We start from the raw sequence: 23,935 nt of genomic DNA, 5'->3' as shown, positions 1-23,935 counted from the left end.
GGGGTTGTACCTGATTCAAATACAGAAAATTATTATTAATGATTTGGAACAAGGTCTGGGGAAAAAAAAATATTAGTTTAAACAATGAGATTTTAAATATGGCACAAGACTTTGAGATATTCCTTTTTCGTTCGTAAAACTTTTCAACTATGAAGTTTTAAGCATAACTCGCTAAAAAAAAGTATTTTTTCACAAATGGCAAAAAATCGAAATTTTAATCGAAATTTTTAAGATTTAAGACAACTCTGAAAACCAAATAAAATGTATAACACGGCTTTTGGGGATGCGAAGCATTGAAATTTGATATCTTTAGGTTACAAAATTATCTGATTTTTCTTTCAGGACGTTAAGTCAGTTTTACCAACATACTGTGATATCTCACCCTCCTCCCATCTTCAGGAAGAAGCCACGCCCCTTGACCCTTCCCCTGACACACCTCCTTCTCCGGTCAAACTACCTAGCCCCGAGGATGCGTTGTCTCTGATCACAGAGAACGGGTTCGGATTTTCTCCGAGATCGGAGAAAGGAGTTCTCTCTGGTTCAACGCTCCTTTCGGAGCCGGAAGAATCCTTCCCGTCGGAGTCCCAGGACACCAGCCATGAGGGGACACCGTCAGAAAAAGAAAATCTTCCGTCAGCGATTCTTGAGCCGGAAAATTCCCCCACCTGGCACCGTAAATTTACCAAAGATACTCCAGAAGGGTTGGGAAAGCGGAGCCGGAAACGGAAACGGTTTGCTGATGAAGAACCGGAATCGACGGGAAAGAAAAGACCGGTCAACGGTCAGTTCGGTATTAGTCCGTCGATTCCAAAGTCAAAATCCAATAGGGTCATTAAAGGATCCCAAGAGAGCATTTCAGAAATTCCGTCGAAATCCTCAATTTTGTCTCAGAAGAAATCCAAAAGGAATTTCGAGTCTTCAAGCCCAGCCAACCTCTTTCCTTCTTCTCATTCCAGTCCTGAACTTGTTAAACCTCTTGTCGAGTCTTCGAAGCCGTCGTCACCTAGTCCTACAGAGGTTCTCGAACTCCCTTCGAACAACAACCGTGACCAGACGTCGTCCTCCTCCTATCCCTATCTCAAGTTCGACCTCTCTCTACCCGTCGACCAGCTTCTAAAGAACATGGTGGAGGGTTTTAACATTCCAGGACCCGCCAAACCTATTCTTGTGCGCGCGCCTAAGCTCCCCTCCGGCTGGACGAAGAGGGTGAGTGTGCGCACAAACGTGTTAACCTCTGGCAAATGGGAGGTCGTAATCTTCAGTCCACAGGGAAAGTCTTTCAAATCCAAACAGGTGAAATTTAGAATTCTTTGTATTTATGCAGCGTCGCCATTTTTTGTTGTGATGTTAATTTTAATTATTTAGTCGGCGAATTTTATACATATTTAAAGATTTATTGCATTTTAAAATACTGTGTGGAGTTTGCCAATATTTGACCTTTAAGCAGAGATAAGAGTATATATTATTAAATTGTGGGCCGTGGGGTTGGAGGAGAAGTAGTATGTATTTTTTATTTATTTATTTTAAGAAAATTGTCGGGGTTGTTTCTGGCCCCAGGTAATCCCACCCCTCAGAACTTTCTATTAATGACGCGACAGGGGTCATCCGACGCCTGTTAAGTCTGCTTAAAACCTGTTCATTTGGTGAACTCTGACAGCCACGGGAAAGGACCAGTGCTTAGGATCCATTTAATTTTGATGCGGATCCGGATTCTGGATCCGCACTGGAAAAAAAATGGATCCGGATCTGGATCCAGGTCATTTCTTAAAGATTTACTGAATTTTTTGACAAAAAATAATTTTCAAATTTTTTGTTTTATTTTTTTCGCTTATTTTTATCCGAAAACTTGATGAACCATTCAGAAATGAGGAAAGTTTCATAATCTCTCTTTTTACAAAAGTTCAGATTTGGGGTTTAGGAGTAAAAAAGTTTGTTTTTTTGAAGTTTTTGGTTGATATTTTACCCCTTGGATCCGGATCCGAGGATCCGCATATTTTTGCGGATCCGGATCCAGGACGCCAAAATCTTCCGGATCCTGATCTTAAGCACTGTGAACCCTGCTTAAACTTTCCCTTGCGTTTGTCTAAATAGTGCCGAATAGATTAAATAACCCCCATTATTGTTCAGGAGCTGTGTCGTCATTTCGAGTCAAACAATCTTCAGCTAAACGTTGAGGATTTCGATTTTTTACTGGATCCACCTTTAAAGAAGATCCGTAATATCTGGAAGGAATTAAAGAAATCCTCCCAGAAACCAGGAATCATCCTCTCTCAGGTTAATCCTGCTCCTCCCCTGTCCAGCCCTGATCCCGGAGCTGAACCTAGCACGGAACCTGGAGCTAAATCTAATATTGAACCTGTATCTGAGTCTAGTCCTGTACTCCAACCCGAACCTCCTGTAACCTCCAGCCCTAAAGAACCTCCAAGAAATCCTCTAAAATCCCACGAGGCTGTCAAGATGTCGCCTAAAACTGGTGGGAGGTTGGTTGAAACTGTTCCTCAGTCCTCGAGGATGGGCGGAGCAGCAACCCAGTCCCTCCCTGGTGGTTCTGGCCTGGTAGGGTGGGACGGAGAGAGAGGTGTCCGGTGCAACTTGGTGAATTGTAACAAGCTCTTCAGGAATGATAAACTTCTTCTTCAACATGTTAAGGTAACAATGGNGGGGGCTTTTAAACTGACTGTCGATAAACATTTAAGTGCCCCCCTCCCCCCTCCATATAAATAGTTGGAAGCCCGAGACCCTGTAAACCTGAATATGAGCCCAACAAAAAGGCTACCGTAGTTTTTACATTTTGTCAACTTTTGAAGAAAAAAATTTCTTTGTTTGCTGCATAAATCTCACTTCTAAAGAGGAACTGCAATTGTAAATCATTCAGTTTTAGAGTGAAACCCCGAAATATCTTTTTTTTTTGTCAGACGAAGGGTACTGATGTGATTGTGGGTGGAGGGTCATTTGAAAAATGTCGACAATCACTAAAAATATGCGTTAACAAAAAAAACTATTTAAAGAAAACTAATTTGCAACTACTTCACTATACCTGATTAAAAAGCGCCCTTTAAGAATTTGTCACTTATCATATTTGGGCATCGTCCAATAGTTTTTTTTTTTATCTTTTGATAAGAAGTTGATTTCTCCTGAGCATATTGCCAAATACGGCTCATATCCACACCTTGCATTCATTGCCTCTAGGGGTGATAAAACTGTTAATAAATCTGTGGTTCGAAGTAACTTTTATCCGACATGATGGGGCTGGGGGAGATAATTTTAAAGAATTTTCAAAAATTTAAAATCGGAGATCAATCAACCTACAAGCTTTTTTTTACCCTTTTGGATAACCTTAAAGTTCCTTTTTTCATCGTCTTAACCCTTGGGATGAAAATCTGAATATATTTTTTTCAGCACTATCATTCCCATCTAAACCCTATTCTGGAGGAACTGGTTGGGAACCAGCCAACTGTAACAGATATGGCGTATCTTAGAACACGTCTTGGAGATGATTGTAAAGTAAGCTTTTAACTTTTTTATTTCGTTTTTTATAATTATAATTTTATATTTGTCAATGAACACATTCTTTTTCAGTAAGATCTAATTGTTCCGCGAATATTATTTTAATGTTCAAAAAGTTTATTTTAAAAAGAGAAAACAATTCTTGTTAATATTAAAGAGACAGAAGTCTAACAGATATTGTCACAACCAAATTTTTAATTTTTCTTGTGACAAATTTTAAGTAAGCTTTTAGTTTTAATTATCACATTATGTTTGTCAATGAACAGATTCCTTTTACTATAAAATCAAATTGTTTTGCTAAAATTATTTCTTAAAACATGTTAAAAGTAATAACTTATGGGGGACAATCATGTCAACATGTTAAAGAAAAGAATTTTTTTTTGATTTTAAACAATTAGTTAGAAAGAATTTTGTGTTAAAAATAAAATATATGAAAATAGATGCAGGGTGTTTGCACGTCTGTGCACACTCGCTTTGCAGTATCCCCCCGTTTTCACATCACAGTTTTTACTGTTAGAATTTTGTCATTTATATGAATAAGTCTGATATCACTGTTTTAACAGCAGTTTACCTTAGAAACGCTTTTAAATTGGTTTTAAGTTTTGATTCTGCTTTTCTTGGAGATTGTTTTATGAGAAGTAAATTTTAAAAATTTGATTTAAATGATATCAATAATTCTAATAACTACAGAGCGTCCCACATTATATTGGATTATCTCCAAGCCTTAAGGCCAAAATTCACACATAGTACTAACCCTGCAAGAAAACTTTTATATTAAACTTAAACATCATAAATTTTTGTTAAATAATTAATTTTTTTTTATTTTCTGTTCCTTAAATCTTGATTTAGAGGTTAACACGATCTAAATTAATAATTTACTTTTAGTAATAGTATTAAATCAGATAATCTTGCAAACTAAATCCTATTTAAATTTTATTTTGTACGTTTATTAGGACCTTGAGACCGGCGGAGAACTTAAAGATATCTTGCGGAAGGCGGAGCTGACGTATGAGGAGGGGAGGCGGAACGAACCAGCGGATAAAAAGTGCACGCCGGAAACTCCGCTCCGGCCGGAGAAAAAAAGGCGACGATCCCCGGAAGAGAAACAGACGGAGAAGAAACTGAAGATTTCAATTCCTTCAATGCAGGTAAAAATATACAAACACCAGTTTAAAATATTGTTATAGTCGAAATAACCCCCCCTCCACCCCCCTCCTCGTTCCCAAAATTTTAATTTTAATTATTTTCCCCTATGTAAACCCTTCAACATTCTTGTATCCTCCCATCCCATCCCATCCCATCACATCCCATCACATCCCATTGTCATTATATTAGAGCAAGAAAGAAATTCAACAATTTTCAATCAATGAATTGCATTAATTTAAAAACCTCTCGGTCACTATTTTGTTGAAAAATAACCAAATAATATAATGACAAAATATAATGACAAAATCGACCAAATATTTACTCAAGATAAAAAGTATTTAACAAAAAATATAAAAATCAAGGATAAGCTTCTGAATTCTTTATAGAACAAATAATGAAAGAGCAAAAATATTTCTATGATTTCCATTCTCAAGGGTTTGATCACTTTCCAGTTTTTTTATTAATAATTTTTTTCCCCAGACATTTTTTCCGTTTTTCTGATAACTTTTTTTTATTATTTTTTTTTGTAATTTTCCCACCAAGTTAATTTTTATTATTTTTCCCCCAGGAGGAGAGTGAAATTTCCCTGGAAATATTTTCTCCTGTTCCCTCTGACCCTCCCACCCCTGGACCATCCTTGGACACGCCTATCCCAGATCCTGCTCTATCTACCACGCCCCTCTCGTCTGTGAACAAGAAGGGGAAGGGGAGGAGTAAACGTAACTCCTTGCACCCTAAGCTCCAGGTATGAAATACATTATTAATTCTTGGTGCTCCGTGTCCTCTTCAAATAATGTATAAGTTGTTAGTGGAAGACCTAATTTATCTAATATTTCATTGGACCTGAATTTGGCCTACCTCTATGAATTGCATGTCTGTTTGTTAAGCTTGTTTGTAAGCTATAACCGCCTAAAACGATCGGGCCCAAATTTTTATGGCAACTTAACTGACTCCAGGAAAGGTCTTAAGACCATCAAAATTGAATAATATGTCGACATCTATTTATAAATTTGGCTTGTCTGTTTGTTTGTATCCAATTAATGTCAAAACGGCTGAACCGATCGGGCCCAAATTTTGTGTGGGACCTCACGTGACCCCAGGGAAGGTTTATGAAGGATCAAAATTTTAAAAATTTGTGTTTAAAAGTTTTTTATTTTTGTAAAATCTTGAAAATGCGCGAAAATATGATATGAAATCCTTAAACTTAATAATGACTACTTATAGCAATAGTTAAAAACTAAAATTGTTAACAGGAATGGGGGCGTAGAGCGCCTTTATAGCCCAGTATAAATTTGACTTGTCTGTAAGATATAACTGGCCAAAACTTAAATATTTTGCCTTAAAAAAATTTTTCTTCATTAAAAAAGTCATGTTTAATTACGTTCAGGTTAATTTGAAGTCGATTGATGTTGAATCTTACCGTACTCCTGGGAGTATTCCTACACCCTCAGCTACACCTGGGAGTAGTACTCCAGCAGGTACTCAGCAGGACCCTCCTTGTTCCGCTCCTCCTACTCCTAGAGCTACTTCCCCTGTAGGAGTACCTAGTACTCCAGGAGTACCGAGTACTCCTGGAGGTATCCCGACAACCTGGAAAAGAAGACCTGTTAGATCACCCCCCGATCAGGTAATCTAGTACGCTTGATCTCGATATCCAGTGGGGACACTTTCGAATTTCAGGATCAAAGCTTGATCATTTAAAGTTATCCAAACAGGGTATGACCATCATGGGATATCGAAAAGGACCAAGCAGGTCCGGACAAGATAGAGATCAATGCTTTATCCCAAAATTCACACAAAAGTTCATTTATCTTAAGAATTTTTTATTTTTTCCAACAAAACGTTTCATTAAAATATTTGTATAGTAATCTGTATCTATCTTTGTCTATTTATCTATCTAGATAATTAAGTCACTATCTTACCATCTATTTATCTAACTATATATATATGTCTATCTGTAGGGTGTAGAGACTATGTCTGAGGAGGAGCTTGTAATGTGTGTATGTGGAAAGAATGAGGGGGACGGTATGATGATACAATGTGATGTCTGTCTCACTTGGCAGCATGGAATATGTCTTGGCATTTATACAGAGGACCAGGTATTCATTCATTTATTCATTTATTCATTTATTCATTTATTCATTTATTCATTTATTCATTTATTCATTTATTCATTTATTCATTTATTCATTTAATTGTTTACTCGTCTTGTTTACTCGTCTTGTTTACTCGTCTTGTTTGCTCGTCTTGTTTACTCGTCTTGTTTACTCGTCTTGTTTACTCGTCTTGTTTACTCGTTTGCTCGTTCGCTCGTTCGCTCGTTCACTCGTTCATTCATTTATTAATTCATATTGTAATATATAAATATATCTAGGTACCTGAATACTACATCTGTCTGACCTGTCGCAATCCTAGACTAGGTAGACAATCCTCCCTCTACTACATCCCAACCTACTGGTCACAGGACAAGTCCTTGCCCTCCCTGTCCCCTCCCCGACCCTCCCTCATCTCCCCCGCCCTCTCTGCCAGGGAGAAGAGGATTAGAGAGGAGGAGGGGGAGGAGAGGAGAAAAAGAAGACTTGAAGAGGGAGCGGAGAGAATAGAAAAACTATCTAGACTCATGAACGATCTGTCGGCTCTCTCCAGTGTTCTCCACTCACTCCAGGCTAAGCTTAATATAGCGGAGCAGAAAAACCATCCTAAAGTGTTTATGTGGTCAGCTCCTTGGGAGGAGTCAGCTCCACCATTAGCCTGGGACACTTCAGCATTTTTGGACTCACAAGGGTTTAATCTGGATCTTACAGCGGACTTTACTGAGGGAGTAGGTGGACTAGAGGGAGTAGGAGCTCAGGGAGTAGGACTGGAAGAAGTTGGGACCCAAGGAGTAGGACTAGAGGGAGTAGGCCATCCCAAGTATATCCCAGATAAATCTAACCCTGTTAATATTTTAACGCAACCAGATCATAATATTAAAACTGATCATGAAACCACAGAGTTCAACTTACACAATGGAATAGATAAAGCAGGGGCTAGACGAAGAACTGTTACGTTCAGCGATGAGAAGGAGTGGAAGAAAGAAGGAGAGAAGGGGAAGAAGGAAGAATTGATTATGAGGGATGGGGAAGAGAAAGAATTCAAGAACAGGGAAGGAGAGGAAATACGAGCCTGTTCTAACGGCAAAGTGAAACTACTGAACGGATCTATAATTCTACCAAAGAATGAAGAGATTGTGAATGAGATGCAAGAAAAGACGGATGATACAAAAGAGATTAGGAAAACTGAACTTGATGAAGAGACTGATATAATTAAAACTGAATTGTCTAAACCCCTTGTCAACGGTTTCGACCATACAGAGAAACCGGAATTAAATTTTGAGGTTGAGAAAAAATCCGAGTTCATCAGTAAGCTCGACCTGGAGAGGAAACTTGGTATCTCAGATGTACCCAGAGCGGAGAGTAATAAACCCGAACCCTTGAGCACGGCTGAAAGTTCTCCGAATAAAGTATCCGGGTTGGATTCCAATGAAACTGTAATAGATGAGCAGACTGTTGGCTCGGTAGATTTTGAGAAAACTGAGGAATTTTCATTCTTTGATTTTCCGTCTTTGAAGGAGGTTCAAGAACTGTTGCCTGGAGTTCTCAAGGATATATCAGGGATGGGGCTAGCTGCTCCGCCCCCTGGGATGGGGCTAGGTGTCCCACCCCCTCCTACTCCCACCATCATCCCTCAACCTAAGCTAATAAACAGGGAGGAGAGTAGAATCAATCTTGTTTCTCATATTCAACATGTTCAGGATCTTCTTGAGGAAAGGTTGGACAGCCTCGAGGCTAGGCTAGACATTGAGGAGAACATTGTAAACTCAACCGGAGGTCAGAGCACTGCTACAGGAGGTCAGAATGCCATCAGCGGGAGTCAGAGTTCTCCTAGTGAAAGTCAGAATACTGCAAGCGGAGGTCAGACAAGTGTTCTAAACTGCTCTCAGATTAATCAAGGACTTGCACGGATCCTACAAGATTTAAGATCAATGAAGAAAACTAGTTTTATTCTTCCAGAAAATATCTAGTGCGCCCCCCCCCCCCATTCCCCTGCAGTCAATTATTTACTGTTCCACATAGTTATGGAAATACACAGATTTAAATATGTAGTTGAAAAAACAAAATAAAAAAATAAAAAACATTAAATACAGATTTTTAATAGAGAGACATAACCAGAACTTGTGTTCAATACATGGGGTTTTGTTAATCAAATTCTGTGATGTAACAAATTAAAGATATTTTTAAGATTCGGTGATGGTGATGGACCAAACCTCTGTTGAGTAAAAAATTAGATTGAAAATATATTTCGGTCTGGGGTTGACCCTCGTCAGTTCTTGAGATTGTTTCTGTCACAAAGGTAAACCTATTCTGAATATTTCATATACAAATGGAGAACCCGTCTGCAAAGCATGTATAATCATTCATATGGTAGGGCGGGCCGCGTCCCTTCTATTTCTTTCTCTCTGACCTCCATACAAAGATGGCAGTGTCCGATAAACAACGGTACCCTTAAAAGATTTTCTGATAAAGTATCAGTTAGATATCAATTTTTTTAATTTTGAAAACTGATCTTTTTCAATTGTGATTTTACTACAAGATTGACTTGCGAATTGCTACGCTGAAAATCGGCTGGAAAAATGACTTAAACATTATTGATCAAAAAAGGGTGCCGTTGTGAATTGAGCATTGCCAATTTTGCATGAGGGTTCGTACCAACGAGATTTTAGTGTATAGAGTGATGATGTACGCTAATCCTATATTAATTGTATATATAGGCCATGAACTATACCGAGAGTGTACTGCATATTTGTTTATTATAAAGAGATTCTGGCCAAACATATAGTTTATCATTATTAGTAAACATTTGTTAGTGTAGAGTTTAGCTAACTGAGCACAAAGGTAGGAAACTATCATCCCCCCTGGTTCATACGCTTCCAGTCCTTATAACATATGAAACTAAAAAAGAAAGAAGGATTCCAGAAATTTATAGACCAGGAACCGCCATAGCTCATGCGTCATTTCTGTGTACTGCAGTGGGAGGAGATCAAAACAAAGAATTCAGGAGAAACGCATTATTTTTGAGGGAAAAGGGCTCAAGGGATGGAATAAGAAAATACTGCTATTGTATTTTCCATATTTACCAGAAAGCCAAAAATAATAAGTATTCGTTCTAACTGTATAGTGTATATTAACTTGTTATTTTGTTGGACTGTAATATCACATCAGAGCTATAGTACTTTCCCTTCAACTTCTGTGGGGGCACTTACAGGTTTGTTTACATTCCTCCCACAATGAACAGTACACAATTTGCGTATATCTGAATTGGGCTTTCCTGTATATCGTTCCTTGGAAGGAATGAAAGCTTGAAGTTGAATATAGTCAGTTTAACATGCATGAACAATTCAGTCCTAATTGATGTTGAATTTCATACAGTCAAGTTCAAATATAAAGAGACGTCGGAAGAAATAATAAATGTCGTCTTGACAATTTTTTAATGGTTTTTATTTTACTTTTAAACCTAAGATAAAAATAATAAAAAAGCCATAAAATGTGCGCAAACAGATCCATATAATTATACAATTTAAAAATCAAATATATGTTATAGCATTCCATCATAGATTAATTAAAATAACAGATGTCGTCTTTTCAAGAATACGATGAAACTCGAGGCAGCAGCCCAGAGGAGTTTTCGAGCAGTCTGCGTATAATTACAAGACAGAAAGAGCCTGGTCTACGTTGACTGTGCGAAACTCCTCTGAGCTGCTGCCTCAGGGTTATTGTGGACGAGTTAAATTTAAATGTTGAAAAGACGACATATAGTGTCCTATCTGTTAGTTTAATTAATCTATGCATTCCATTATCAGCAAGTTAAGAATACGACATTTAATGAATTCTTTCGATGTCTCAAATCTCTGGGGGGTCAAACTGTAGTTTTTTCATTTCATTGATTTTAAGTTAAGGCTGCGTTGCCGTTGTTTATTTTCATCTTAAGTCTCAAAAAATACTTATTTAACCTGAAAATAACAAAATGGTTTTCAGAATTAATACATATTTTTTTGAAAAAGTTCTAATTTCTATTTTACTTTTATTTTAATTTTCTTTGCATTTTGTTGGCAATGTTAAAGAACATTAAATAATCCTATTTCTTTTTGTCAACAGCCTATGATGATCATTTTAGGTACTTTTAAACTAAAGGTTTTAACAGCTGTTTCAGAAGAAGTTTCTCTCTAAGTCTTTTGATCCTAAACTTAATAGTTTCTTAATTCAAATTAGAGCTAGGATGTATATCTATAGTATTCACCCGTCTACAAGCCGATGATGAAAATTTATTCTATGGTCGACTACGAAAGTAGCTTTTCTATCAATTGATAATTAATATTTGAAATGTTGGGATCTTTAAAGATTTTCTGTTGAACCTTCTAAAAAATAATAAAAAACTAAGCTATTGTTTTTCATTATACTTGTGAAAGGATAAATCTATAAAGTTATTCACAAAGGATGAGACTACAAAGACGACTGTACGCAATTTATTCAGATTATTTTCTAAAATTCTTGTCATCCGGCATGTCTGCATGCAACTATAAACTTAATAACTTCTCTGCAAAATCTTTAAATTTACCATGGAAAAACTATTAAAGACCAAATTTAACAATTAGATCAGTGAACAGGGTTACCCACAAAGAATTAGACTCTAATAACGATTTAAACTCTTAAAATACGACAAGCTATAGGTTTTTTTATTCCAATATGTTGAATATGTTCTGTAATGTTGATTGTATTCCAATATGTTGAATATGTTCTATAATGTTGATTGTATTCCAATATGTTGAATATGTTCTATAATGTTGATTGTATTCCAATTTGTTTAATATGTTCTATAATGTTGATTGTAATATGTTGAATATGTTCTATAATGTTGATTTTATTCCAATATGTTGAATATGTTCTATAATGTTGATTGTATTCCAATTTGTTTAATATGTTCTATAATGTTGATTGTATTCCAATATGTTGAACATGTTCTATAATGCTGATTTTATTCCAATATGTTGAATATGTTCTATAATGTTGATTGTATTCCAATATGTTGAATATGTTCTATAATGTTGATTGTATTCCAATATGTTTAATATGTTCTATAATGTTGATTGTATTCCAATATGTTGAACATGTTCTATAATGTTGATTTATTCCAATATGTTTAATATGTTCTATAATGTTGATTGTATTCCAATATGTTGAATATAATGAGATAGATAGAAAGATAGATGTTACCGCCATACTATTTCTATTGGTTCAGAATAGACAACAAACCCATGACTGAACCCTGATTGGATCAGGCGCTAATGGACTTGGCATACAGGAGTTTACAATCTGTTTAATCTGTATACTGTTTCCAATTTGTTTAATCTGTGTACAGTTTCCAATCTGTTTAATCTGTATACCGTTTCCAATCTGTTTAATCTGTATACTGATTCCAACCTGTTTAATCTCTAAACTGATTCCAATCTGTTTAATCTGTAAACTGTTTCCAATCTGTTTAATCGGTATACTGTTCCCAATCTGTTTAATCTGTATACTGTTTCCAATCTGTTTAATCTGTATACTGTTTCCAATCTATTTAATCTGTGTACTGTTTCCAATCTGTTTAATATGTATACTGTTTCCAATCTGTTTAATCTGTATACTGTTTCCAATCTGTTTATTAAGACCTCTGGATAATGTCGTCTTCAACTTAAAATCTCCTCTCGGAGAAAAACCAAACCAAATAATTTCAGCCCGCATTCTCTTTGTACTCCGTCCCACGGAACTTAAACCATTTTCGTTATTGTGAAATCATTAAAGTTAAACAAGAATATTTTCATATGAAGCATTAGTGAATTTCGTTAAATATTCAGCTGTAATTTTTTTTCAGAAGTTTAAAAACGTATTTCAATACTGATCAACAATAAGTTTCCCCTGTATCATACCTAAATAAATCGTAAGATTTTTTTTCTATTATTAACATTTATTATAACATTGTACAAGTAACCATGACCTATAATTTATGTTATTTTTTAGGAAATAAAGCTTTTGTTATCGATTTTCTTGAGACGGGGTTACTCTGTTGTGTGTATTTGCGGCCGACCGGAAAGGAACTGTCCGGACAGAATTTATTTCCCTCACCGGAATTCCGACGGGCCTTTTATCCAAGTTCATCAGGTGTGTTGCTGTTATCTGTCAACAATTATCTATCAAAAGTTAATAAGACATATGTAGATAATTATACAAACTGTGAATAAATATGACAATTGACATAATACAGTTTTAAAGATGAAAAGATCAACATTTTTATAGAAAACTTGGAAATAACCTTTTCTAATCAAGTTAATAACAATACGTTTACGTCAGTAAGTTAGTAACTAGACTTAAAGCCAACATTTTTTAATCAATAACTTTATAAACATTTAACAATATCTTGAAGTTTAGGCCGCCAGGCTAGTCTAACTTCACATTGATCCGAACCATTTAACAATATCTTGAAGTTTAGGCCGCCACTTTAGTCTAACTTTACATTGTTGCATGATCCGAACCGGCACAAGGATTTACAGGTCTAGCGTAATCGTACAACATACACATTTACTCGTATCAGCCTGTGTAGTGGACCCAGCGCGTTTCATGCAAAAACTGTTATGAGCTTGACGGAGCGATGTGACTTTCTAATTTGGTATTCACTTCACTCCTGTATGCTGAGATCAATAGCGCCTGATCCAATCAGGGGTCATGTGTTTGTTGTTTATTCTGAACCAATAGAAATAGTATGGCGGTAACATCTATCTTTCTATCTATCTCATTATCCAATTAGAGTTATGAATCCTTTAATCAGTAAATGGAAACTTTACCAATGATTGCTGAGAATATTCAGCAAAGTTGATTAAAAATCCCAAGAAAATAAAAACAATGATAAGTTACACTAGAATCTTCCTAGTAGGGAACTAGTTCATGGTGTACTGTTCGGTTTACCTTATGTAGTCTGTAAGTGTACTGTACAGCTTGCTCTAAATGATTAAAAGTCGGCCTGGTACTTGAAATGAAAAGTTACAGTGATCACTTTCTAAAAAGTTAGGATATCACTTCTCAAGAATTGAACTGCAATTCACACAAAGTTTCAATCACAGATTTCATGTTATTGATTCTCGTGAATTAGATGCTAAATTGATAATTTTCTTAAGTTTTCAAGTGGAGTGGGTTCCACATGATTTTGAAATATATTTCGGTTTGGGTTTACCCTCGTCAGTTCTTGAGATTGTTTCTGTCAGGAAGATTCAAAACAAATACAAAATTTTTCTAGAGAATATTTCACCATCTGTTTGATCTAGGGATTTCAGGCCTTGGACCATGAAACTGTATGTTTATAGCGGATTTTGAACACCATGCCCCTGCATAACAAAAGTTTCTCCTCTGCGACCAGTTATAAAGTTGATTAAACAGCTGTTTTCCTTGTCTGAGTATACACTATAACACCTCCCTTCTCTAGACCATCCAGCTGACTATACAGATCATCTGGAGAAGATGGAACATCATCTGTATAGGCTATCTGGAACCTGCCTTGTTTCATTTCTTCTTTGAAAAGTTGCACTTCAGTACTAGAGAAATCTTCAAGACAAACAACATGTTTAGTATCAAACATGTCCAAGGTTTCTTTCAGTTTCTTGAAGGGAACAGGATCTTCTCTGGATCCTTGTATTCTGTGTTCTCCTGGACCAATGTTATACACCCCTACACTGTTCTCTGGGAAACAAAGGATAACATCTGTGGAACATCGTAATGATGCAAGACCAGCATCATTTTTGTTATCAGCAAAATATAGAATTGAGTGGGATTCTACTCCTCTAAGTTGAATGCAGGGTACCAATAAGCATCCTGCTTCAGCTTCAATGAAAGACTCGAGGTTAACAGCTTGATCAGCTCTCAAATATTCAAATAGTTTAATGCCTTCAGTACCCAACTCCTGGATAAACAGATTTCTGTCAAACTCTTCAATATAACTGCAAACAAACTTGATCCATTGTTTACTTGTAACAGTCTTCAGACATTGTTGGTAGAAATCAGGGTGATTGAAATTCCCCTTCAGCTGAACAGGAGCAGGACCTTCAACAGTCAATGGAATACAATGCGTGAAAGTAGTATATCCCAAATCCTTATGATGCTGAACTATTCCTGCTGTATTCCGCATTACACGGTGCAATGCATGTTCACTAAACTCATCCTTCCCAATCACTCCTTCAATAGGCCTATTATTGGAGTCTAATAAATCAGGATTCATAGAAATGACAAGGTTCTCTACTGGAAGAATAAAGTACTGGTCAAGGTTCAGGAAATCTTGTGTCTCCTCATCTATATGTCGACGCCATTTATCTTCTTTATATTTATATTTAAATCCGTCACCAAACTCGTCCAGGATAACTAGTCCTCTCTTCTTTGCCCCCATCTCTACAACATTAACAGATGAATATTATTTGTGCTACACATCAAACTTTGACATTTTCAAGGAAAAGGTAATTAGTTGGGCTTTAGTATCGGTGGTAGTGAGATTTGAATTTCAAAGAAAAATTAAAATTCTTACTTTTGAAACTCTTGCGAGGTAGTGAGTGTGAGATTTGAAAATTTAATTTAAAAAATGTTAACTTTTTTAACCCTGGTATCCTAGCATTGCAGTACCTTCCCATACTTTCCTGTACCTTTTTATACCTTCACATACCTTCCCGTACCTTTCCATATCTTACCGTACCTTCCTTTACCTTTCCGTACCTTCCTATACTTTCCCGTACCTTTCTATACATTCCTGTACCTTCCTATACCTTCACATACCTTCCCATACCTTCCCGTACCTTTCCATACCTTACCGTACCTTCCCATATCATCCCATACCTTCAAATATCTTCCCCTAATTTTCTTACCTTCCCATAAGTTCCTATACCTTCCCGTCCTTTCCTTTACCTTACCATACCTTCCCATGCCTTCCTGTACCTTCTTATACCATCCTGTACCTTTCCAAACCTTTCTATACCTTCCCGTACTTTCTTATATCTGCCCGTACCTTCTCATACTTTCCCATACCTTCCTGTACCTTTCCAAAACCTTCCTGTACCTTTCCAAACCTTTCCATAGCTTCCCGTACTTTCTTATATCTGCCCGTACCTTCTCATACTTTCCCATACCTTTCCATACCTTTTCATACTGTTCAAAAATAAAATGTTAAACTTTAATTTCTCTGAAATTCATATCTAAGTACTACAAATACCTGCATGATTATAAACAAAAGTTTAGATTTTTCTCTTGAAATTCAATTTTTAAATTTCAATACAATGCAATATCTACTATGTATTGTTTATTTACAATATTCAACTATTTAAGCATCTACTCCCTATTTTTAAAAAGATTTATTTAAACTTGTTTTAACAAACGTATTTTTAAACTTTAACTTAATTTTATCCAAATACAAATTTTTAAATCAAACATGTAATTATATTACATATATATATATGCATACTTTTAAAAGATTAATTAGTTTTAATTTTATTTTGAAAAAATTCTTACGCACAAACGTAATGATTTAACTTATATTGTTTATAAACATGTTACTTTTTGTTCTATTCTAATTACAAAAACATAATGATATAACTTATATTATTTGTAAACATGTAACTTTTTGTTCTATTATAATTACAAAAACCTCAAGATTAAAAGAATAATTAATATTCAAATTCAGTAGTTTATAAGTTATACACTAGTTCGAGAGATTACTTTAAAATATGAAAAATGTTGTATAATTTTTTTTTAATCTCCCCATACCTTCCCATACCTTCCTAAATCTTCCCATTCCTTCTTCCCAAACCTTCTTATACCTTCCCAAACCTTCTTATATGCATTTATTTTGTTTAAAACGGAAGGGGGCAGGAAGAAGGGGAAATTTTGAAGTTTTGTGAAATAGCATACATGAAAAAGCAGAACAAGCAAAATATTTATGTACTTATGTTTAAAATTAGTTTGTTCACCTTTCTCTATAAACTGTGGAAGTTTGGAATAGAAATTATTCTCTGACAGAGGAATATCCATCTTCTTACAGATATCCTCTGCATTAAAGAACTCAACAGCACAGACATTTTCTTCATTACAAACATAAAATGTATATGTAATCGTACAAATCTTAATCAATAATGTATGCATTTAACTTTTTACTGAATAAAAATATTTAGATCTTAAAAAAAAAGAGATTTTTCCTATCAAGGTTCATGATCCCACTATTCTCTGAACTGTAGGCAGAGGCCAGCATAATTTTAACAAGATCAAGGTACGTCTCATCAAGAGGAAAGGTGTTGAGTTGAGTGCTCGGTTGGTTCTCTAACTCCAGGACAAGGTTTCCATCTTTCAGCTCAAGCTCTTGTTTAGTGAGAATTAGGTGAGCCGGATATTTTGTCTTGAACCAGTAGTTTACTTTAACCTGAAAAATATCTAATTTAGATTTTTGTGGAAATATTTTAAAGAAGACATAATAATAGTAAATTACCTGCTTGCGATCAGGAGAGTTAGGAAAAACTCCAATTGGTAGAAATGTCCAATCCTTGTATTTATCTCTTCCAATGAACTCAATAAGTTTGTTAAAATAATGTTCACCATGTTCAGCTTGGTTCTCCCACTTTGTGTTTCCCTTGAACCCTGCTTTAACCTCTACAAGGCAAAACATCTTGTATTCCGCCAAAATAAAGATAAAGTCGAACTCCTTGTTGTCAAGTTTATTTGGGTCTTTAACTTTGGGAGTTTTGTTAGCTTTACCTTTGGAAGCATTGCTTGCATTGGGAGCTTGGGATTTTACAGGTTTGTTAGATTTTCCCTTGGTAGTTAGGCCGGCATCAGATGCTTGAGTTTTGTCGGGACCAGAAACTTTCACTTTGGGAGCACCAGATATTTCAACTTTGTCAGCATCAGATACTTTCACTTTCGGAGCACTAGATACTTTAACTTTTTCAGCATCAGATACTTTAGCTTTGTCGGCACCAGATACTTTATCTTTTGGAGCACCAGATATTTCAACTTTGTCGGCACCAGATACTTCAACTTTGTCAGCACCAGATATTTCAACTTTATCGGCATCAGATACTTCATTTTTGTCAGGACCAGATATTTCAACTTTGTCAGCATCAGATATTTCAACTTTGTCGTCACCAGATATTTCAACTTTGTCAGCACCAGATATTTCATCTTTGCCAGCCTTAGATTCTTCAACTTTGTCAGCATCAGATACTTCAACTTTGTCAGCATCAGATACTTCATCTTTGTCAGCCTTAGATTCTTCAACTTTGTCAGCATCAGATACTTCAACTTTGTCAGGACCAGATACTTCAACTTTGTCAGGACCAGATTCTTCAACTTTGTCAGGACCAGATATTTCATCTTTGTAGGCACCAGATATTTCAACTTTGTCAGCACCAGATATTTCAACTTTGTCAGCACCAGATATTTCAACTTTGTCAGCACAAGATATTTCAACTTTGTCAGCATCAGATATTTCAACTTTGTTGGCATCAGATATTTCAACTTTGTCAGCACCAGATATTTCAACTTTGTCAGCATCAGATATTTCAACTTTGTTGGCATCAGATACTTCAACTTTGTCAGCATCAGATACTTCATCTTTGTCAGCATCAGATATTTCAACTTTGTCAGGATCAGATACTTCAACTTTGTCAGGACCAGATACTTCAACTTTGTCAGGACCAGATATTTCAACTTTGTCAGCACCAGATATTTCAACTTTGTCAGCATCAGATACTTCAACTTTGTTGGCATCAGATACTTCAACTTTATCGGCACCAGAAGTAAAGCGAAGAAACATATTTTGATCAAAGTTGTGAAACATGGCGGTACGGATTTTAAATTCTTCTTGTGTTTTAATCAGATAATCCCAGACTATTTTCTCACACTCCGCTCCTTCATAGTTTCCGATAAATCCTCCAAATTTATCAGAATCAGCCTTGTTCAGGTGTGTAGCACCATGATCTTTTAAATCTTGTACCTTGTGTTTAGGAATCTCGGGATTTATTCCAAATCTTATTTTTTCCTCTGGAAATCTGACATTTTCTTTTTCCAGGTTTATGGTTAGAACATTCTTCACAAACCAATCTGATGCTTCGTAACAAGTCAAAACTTTAGTCTCTCCGCCTCCGAAGGAGAAAGACTTTTTTTGTTCGTTCATAACTTTATTTTATCCTTGAATTCATGTTTAAACTGAGTGTAGGAGAAATCTTTATCAGTAAAGTTTGTTTACTTACAAGAGTATATGAAACATTGTTAAAAAAATACATATTTTATAAGAAAGAAACTATAAGGAAGGGACTGTAAGCGTAATTTCAAAGATGGCAATGTCCGATTCACAATGGTACCCTAAAAAGCGTTGTCTGATCAAGAATTAACTAAATATGAATTTTTATTAAGGGAATTTTAAAAAAGGGACTGTCCACATATTTTCAACTGATCCTTAGTGATTAGTGCGTCATGTCCTATTAACAATGGTACTTTTCAACCCTTTGTAGTATTAGGATGATAAAGGATTTAAAGGCATCTCTATTTTCGAGTTTTCATTAATAATTGGAGATTACTGGAGAGTACCGGAGGGTTCTAAATCCAGTGAAGAGAAAATTATTTCTACTGGAGAGCTCGTAAATTCTTTTTAAAACTAAATATTTTTATTTTTCGTATTACAAGATAATAATTGAATTACATATTATATATTGTATAGTTTAGAACGGAATTTACATCTGTGAATTTAATGTGGGTTACTAATTTGTAACCAAGTCTAGAGATAAAAACAAACTGTTTTTAAAATTAATCGTGCGCCTGTTAATATATAAATAACAGACACAGAAATTACTTAAGTTATAATAATAACGACATCTTTAGAAATACTATGAGTCGACTTTTTTCGTGTAAAAATACCATAATGTATAACTATATATAACTAAATATGTTTTGCCTTTCCTTTCCTTTAGTTTACCTTTTTTATAATTGGGGGAAATATTCCCACAACCTCTAAATTTGGAGGGTTTTAAATATTTTCTCTTAAAACACCTAATTTTGTATGTTTAAGTGATAAATAAATAGTTACTTACAATTACTTACTAATTTTAAATTAAATTTAAATTTTAAAAAAAACTTTAAATACAGATTTTAATTATCATTAAATTGTGATTGTAAGTTTTAAACTACCAGTATTATAAATAACAAATGTTAAGTTAAAGGGCCTGTTGGTGTAATTTTAAGTGACCCTTTATAAAAAAAGATGCATGTCAAATTTACAACGGTACCCTTAATTTGATAAATAATTCGGAAGATAACGTACTTTTTCTAGCAGTATTTAATTATGTTAATTTTTTTATTGTATTGGAATTTGAAGCAAGAAATGAACAAGTTAAAAGTGAAACCAAATTTAAAAAAACTTTTTTCAATGAACAAAACATTGATGGGTGAGTCCATTTAAGAATTCAGCCACTTTTAAAAAAAAAATCAGTAGGCTGCACCCTCTCCGATTCTTTTCAAACTAAATACATTAATAGACCTATATAAGACATGACATAATCTGATATATTTTTCCCCGTGTGACCTCTTGGTGCGGAGTACCAAGGTCACAAAGTTGTGCCCTCGCCATGAAGGTCAATCTATTCAAACTGTCATAGCGTTTTTCTTTATAAAGATATTGACTTGATTTTGACGCCACTTTATAGACAATAAAAAACTTTATTTTTTAAACATAAAGTCCGTAGGGGGTAATTTAAGGGTGAATATTAACCGAGAAAACTGTTTATAAAAAAATAGCAGACAAAGTATACTACGGTTTTCTTAAAATTTATATATATTACTTCTTAATGTATGAACAAAATTCGCTCGAAATTTCATGCTTGAGAAATGATCGGTTTAGTAGTTATTTTAAATTTTGTGATCATAACTCGCCAATTTTGTAGCGATGTCTGTAAAACCTGCACACAGATTTTCATAAATAGTTTTTAAGGTTTTCCATATGCCTTAATATAATTTGGAAACAAACACATTTTTGTTCGAAAATTTTTATTTTAATTTAAAAATTTATTTCATTATACTCTGATCGGCGCGCTGGCTTGTTTTATATTTGTGTAAAACCCGCGGTATATACAGATTTTCATCTAAAAGTAACAATTAAAATCTCATACCATTTGGTTTTAAAGATTTTGTTCAAAAAAAATTTAATATTCATATCTAATTGCAACCTGATGTCGCCGGACTTTAACTTTTAACTACAATTTTGCGTATTGTTTGAAGGGTTTGTGTTGTGAATCGGGTATTGCCATCTTTGCATCAAGGTTCACTTGAAATTACGCTTACAGTCCCTTTAACTTATCCAGTTTAAACTAAAAGGAAAGATAAAAGAAGGAATGAAAGCTTGATGTTGGAGATATTCTATTTTTATGTATAATTTGAACTATTTTTATGTTCAATATAACTATTTTTATTTCCATTTGAACTAGTTTTGTTCATTTCAACTATATTTTTATGTCGCGCGGTTGAACTATTTTTATGTTCATTTGAACTATTTTATGTTTATTTCATAGATGTTCAAATAAACAATAATTCATTAATGAACTGAAAATAGTTCAAATGAGCATTAAATAAACTCGTTTGAACTGTTGTTCATTTCAACTCTTCACGTGGTACCACGTGCAGTAGTTCAAACGAACAATAATTCAAATGAACAATAGTTCAAACGGGAGTAGTTCAAATGGGATAGCATCGTTTGCGAATAGCACTGGACGCCTTAGAAAAGTTTACTATTGGATATTTTCACAAGACAGGTTTAACAAAGGATAAATCTTAAATGACGATCTGATCCAGGGGTCTGTACAATGTACACTGTACACTGTTGTACACGTAATTTTAAGTAACAAAACCGATTCACAACGGTTTAAGAATAGAAGAGATATCCATATTTTTAATTTTCAAAATTAATACTTTACTCGTTTTTTTCTGTAGAAGGTACTTGCAGATTTTTGCTAAAAAACAATGGAGGGAAAAGTTTTCGAGTTAAAAATAATAACGACGATATCTACCACATTATTGATCAGATGAATATTTGTGTGTAACCGTTGTGAGTCAGAAAGGCCCTTTTTTAGAATGAAGGTTCACATGAAATTGCAAAGACAGTCCCTTTAAGTTACAGGGTGTCCCATGAAACATGACAGTCGGTAAGTACTTTAGAATGTCTTCCATAATTTTTTAATTTGTTTAATACCAAAGACAAGAATAAAAATATTATTTAGGAGTCATATATATATATTATAGTAAAATATACTTGAGCAAAAGATTTTTAAACAAAATAAACTGCGTACAGCCTTTAATTTCTTCTCATACGTTGTATGGAAGACGACATTCCAAACTATTTACCAACTGTAATGTTTCGTAGGACACCCTGTAGATGCAATTACACAGTCCAAATTGGCAAGCATACTGTCAGAACATGTTATTAATCAAGTTAAAGATTAAAAGGGTACCGTTGTGAATCAGGCATGTACCTCTCCAAATAAGCTCAAGCCTTTCTTCCTCTGTACAGTGTACATCCTTGAAATCATCTCTGGGTTGTTGCGGCAGATTGACCCATCCTTCTTCAGCTTAAATTACCTAAAACTTCTAAAAAAGGTGATAACTTTCGACTATTTAATCTAGTTCTCAAGTTTGCAATGAAATAAGTGTGGTTTAATGTGTTATTCCGATTAATTTTTATGTTTTATTTTATGTTCTCCACGCTAAAAAATTATTTTAAGCATTTGATTTACCTAATTATTAGATCAAACAAAACAAAACGTGCATTTTACCCACATCAAAATTTTTTTAATTTTTAATCAAATCTTTTTTCAGAAATTAAGGAAAGAACTCCTAAAGGGACTGTGTCGTTGTAATTGTAAGTAACCCTCCTTTAAAGAGAGGCATGTCAGATTTACAACTGTGTTTAATTATGATAATTTCATTTTTGTTTTTGGAGCAAGAAATGAGCATATAGCAAGTCACTTCTAAAGTGAAACCACAGTTAAAAATAATCAGTTTTCAATAAACAAAACATTGATATATAATTCATACTTGATCAGACAAAGCTGTTGTTAGGTACCTTCAGGAATCGGATATGCCCCTCTATCAATTTTAATTGCTCAAACAGTCCCTTTAAATAAAGCCTTTTTAAAACACATTACAAGATTACAAATACATTTAATTAAATCACAGAAAGCTATTTTAAATTTAATTTTTGTTATACACTCCCTTTAATTTAAACTGGTTTAATAATATTTATGTTACACCAGTTTTTTTTCTAAATTCATCAAATATTTAGTTTTCAGATAAAGGTACTGTGGAAATTTCAAGGGATCCTCCAGGCAAAGATTGCAATGTCTGATTTACAACGGTATCCTTGAAACCTTCATCTGATCCAAAATGAGAAAGATATCGTCGTTTATCTGACTAGAAAAGCTCTTAATTCTGATAATAGCCACAGTGTTTCTTATAAGCAAGAAATGCGCAAGTTAATTCAGCAGAGAAACCACAAATCTAAATTAACAGTAAAAACAAGATCTGATTTATACTTGATCAGACAAAACATTTAAAGGGACAGACCGGCTGTGTAAGGTAGTTAAACTCAGTATGCAGTGTTGTGGACAAAATCTTTAGGATTCATTTGAGACATATAAAACGTTTCCACGATGTATAACTACTGAGTAAATCATAATTTGGGTGGGTACGTTTTCAGAATCGGATTTTAAATTATTAAATAACGACAACGTAAAATAAAGTAAGAATTACATTGTTAAACTAATTAGATGTTTAGGAACATATTTCTCAAAAGAAATTTGTCATTAAATCAATGCTATAGAATCAATTATTTCGTTTATATCATTATATTGAATTTCTTATTTTCTATGAATTCTTCAAATGTCGTCTTTTCAATAAAAATTCCAGAAAATCTTTGTGAATAATGAGAGATTATAGAAACTAATAATTGAATAAGAATACTTATTTTCGTTGATAAGATTAATTTTTATTTTCTCAATCTGTTCCTAAACAACTTACTAGTTTACTAAAGAATATTGTTTACATTTTTTGTCGTCGTTATTTATTAATTTAAAAAAAAAACAATTCTGAAAACGTATCCACCCAAAAGTATGATTTTGACCGTCGACTTTGCGCTCAAACCT

The 23,935-nt window shown here is 34.5% G+C and overlaps 2 protein-coding genes across 2 annotated transcripts in view; one reads left to right on the top strand and one right to left on the bottom strand.

Annotated features, from left to right (window-relative positions):
- The window catches only part of LOC111706039 (uncharacterized), a gene marked incomplete in the record, with an annotated part of 13,008 nt that extends 4,170 nt beyond the window's left edge, over positions 1-8,838 (top strand). Inside the window, 8 exon segments of the mRNA XM_023478792.1 lie at positions 343-1,293; positions 2,128-2,649; positions 3,400-3,504; positions 4,461-4,655; positions 5,222-5,398; positions 6,041-6,280; positions 6,615-6,752; positions 7,028-8,838. Of these exon segments, the coding sequence (XP_023334560.1) occupies positions 343-1,293; positions 2,128-2,649; positions 3,400-3,504; positions 4,461-4,655; positions 5,222-5,398; positions 6,041-6,280; positions 6,615-6,752; positions 7,028-8,716 (4,017 nt within the window).
- An 8,085-nt stretch (positions 8,839-16,923) lies between these two features.
- On the bottom strand, positions 16,924-18,975 carry LOC111706037 (uncharacterized). Its single transcript, XM_023478789.1, has 2 exons — positions 17,239-18,975; positions 16,924-17,172 (listed from the first exon to the last, which is right to left on the bottom strand). Exons 1-2 carry the CDS (start codon positions 18,922-18,924, stop codon positions 16,924-16,926), a joined length of 1,935 nt encoding a protein of 644 aa, XP_023334557.1. The 5' UTR covers positions 18,925-18,975.
- Between the last annotated feature and the right edge of the window lie 4,960 nt (positions 18,976-23,935).

Source organism: Eurytemora carolleeae, unplaced genomic scaffold (genome assembly GCF_000591075.1).
Source record: "Eurytemora carolleeae unplaced genomic scaffold, Eaff_2.0 scaffold683, whole genome shotgun sequence".
Taxonomy (NCBI): domain Eukaryota; kingdom Metazoa; phylum Arthropoda; class Copepoda; order Calanoida; family Temoridae; genus Eurytemora; species Eurytemora carolleeae.
The sequence above is the reverse complement of the archived record's forward strand: the minus strand, read 5'-3'. Positions and strand labels throughout refer to the sequence as shown.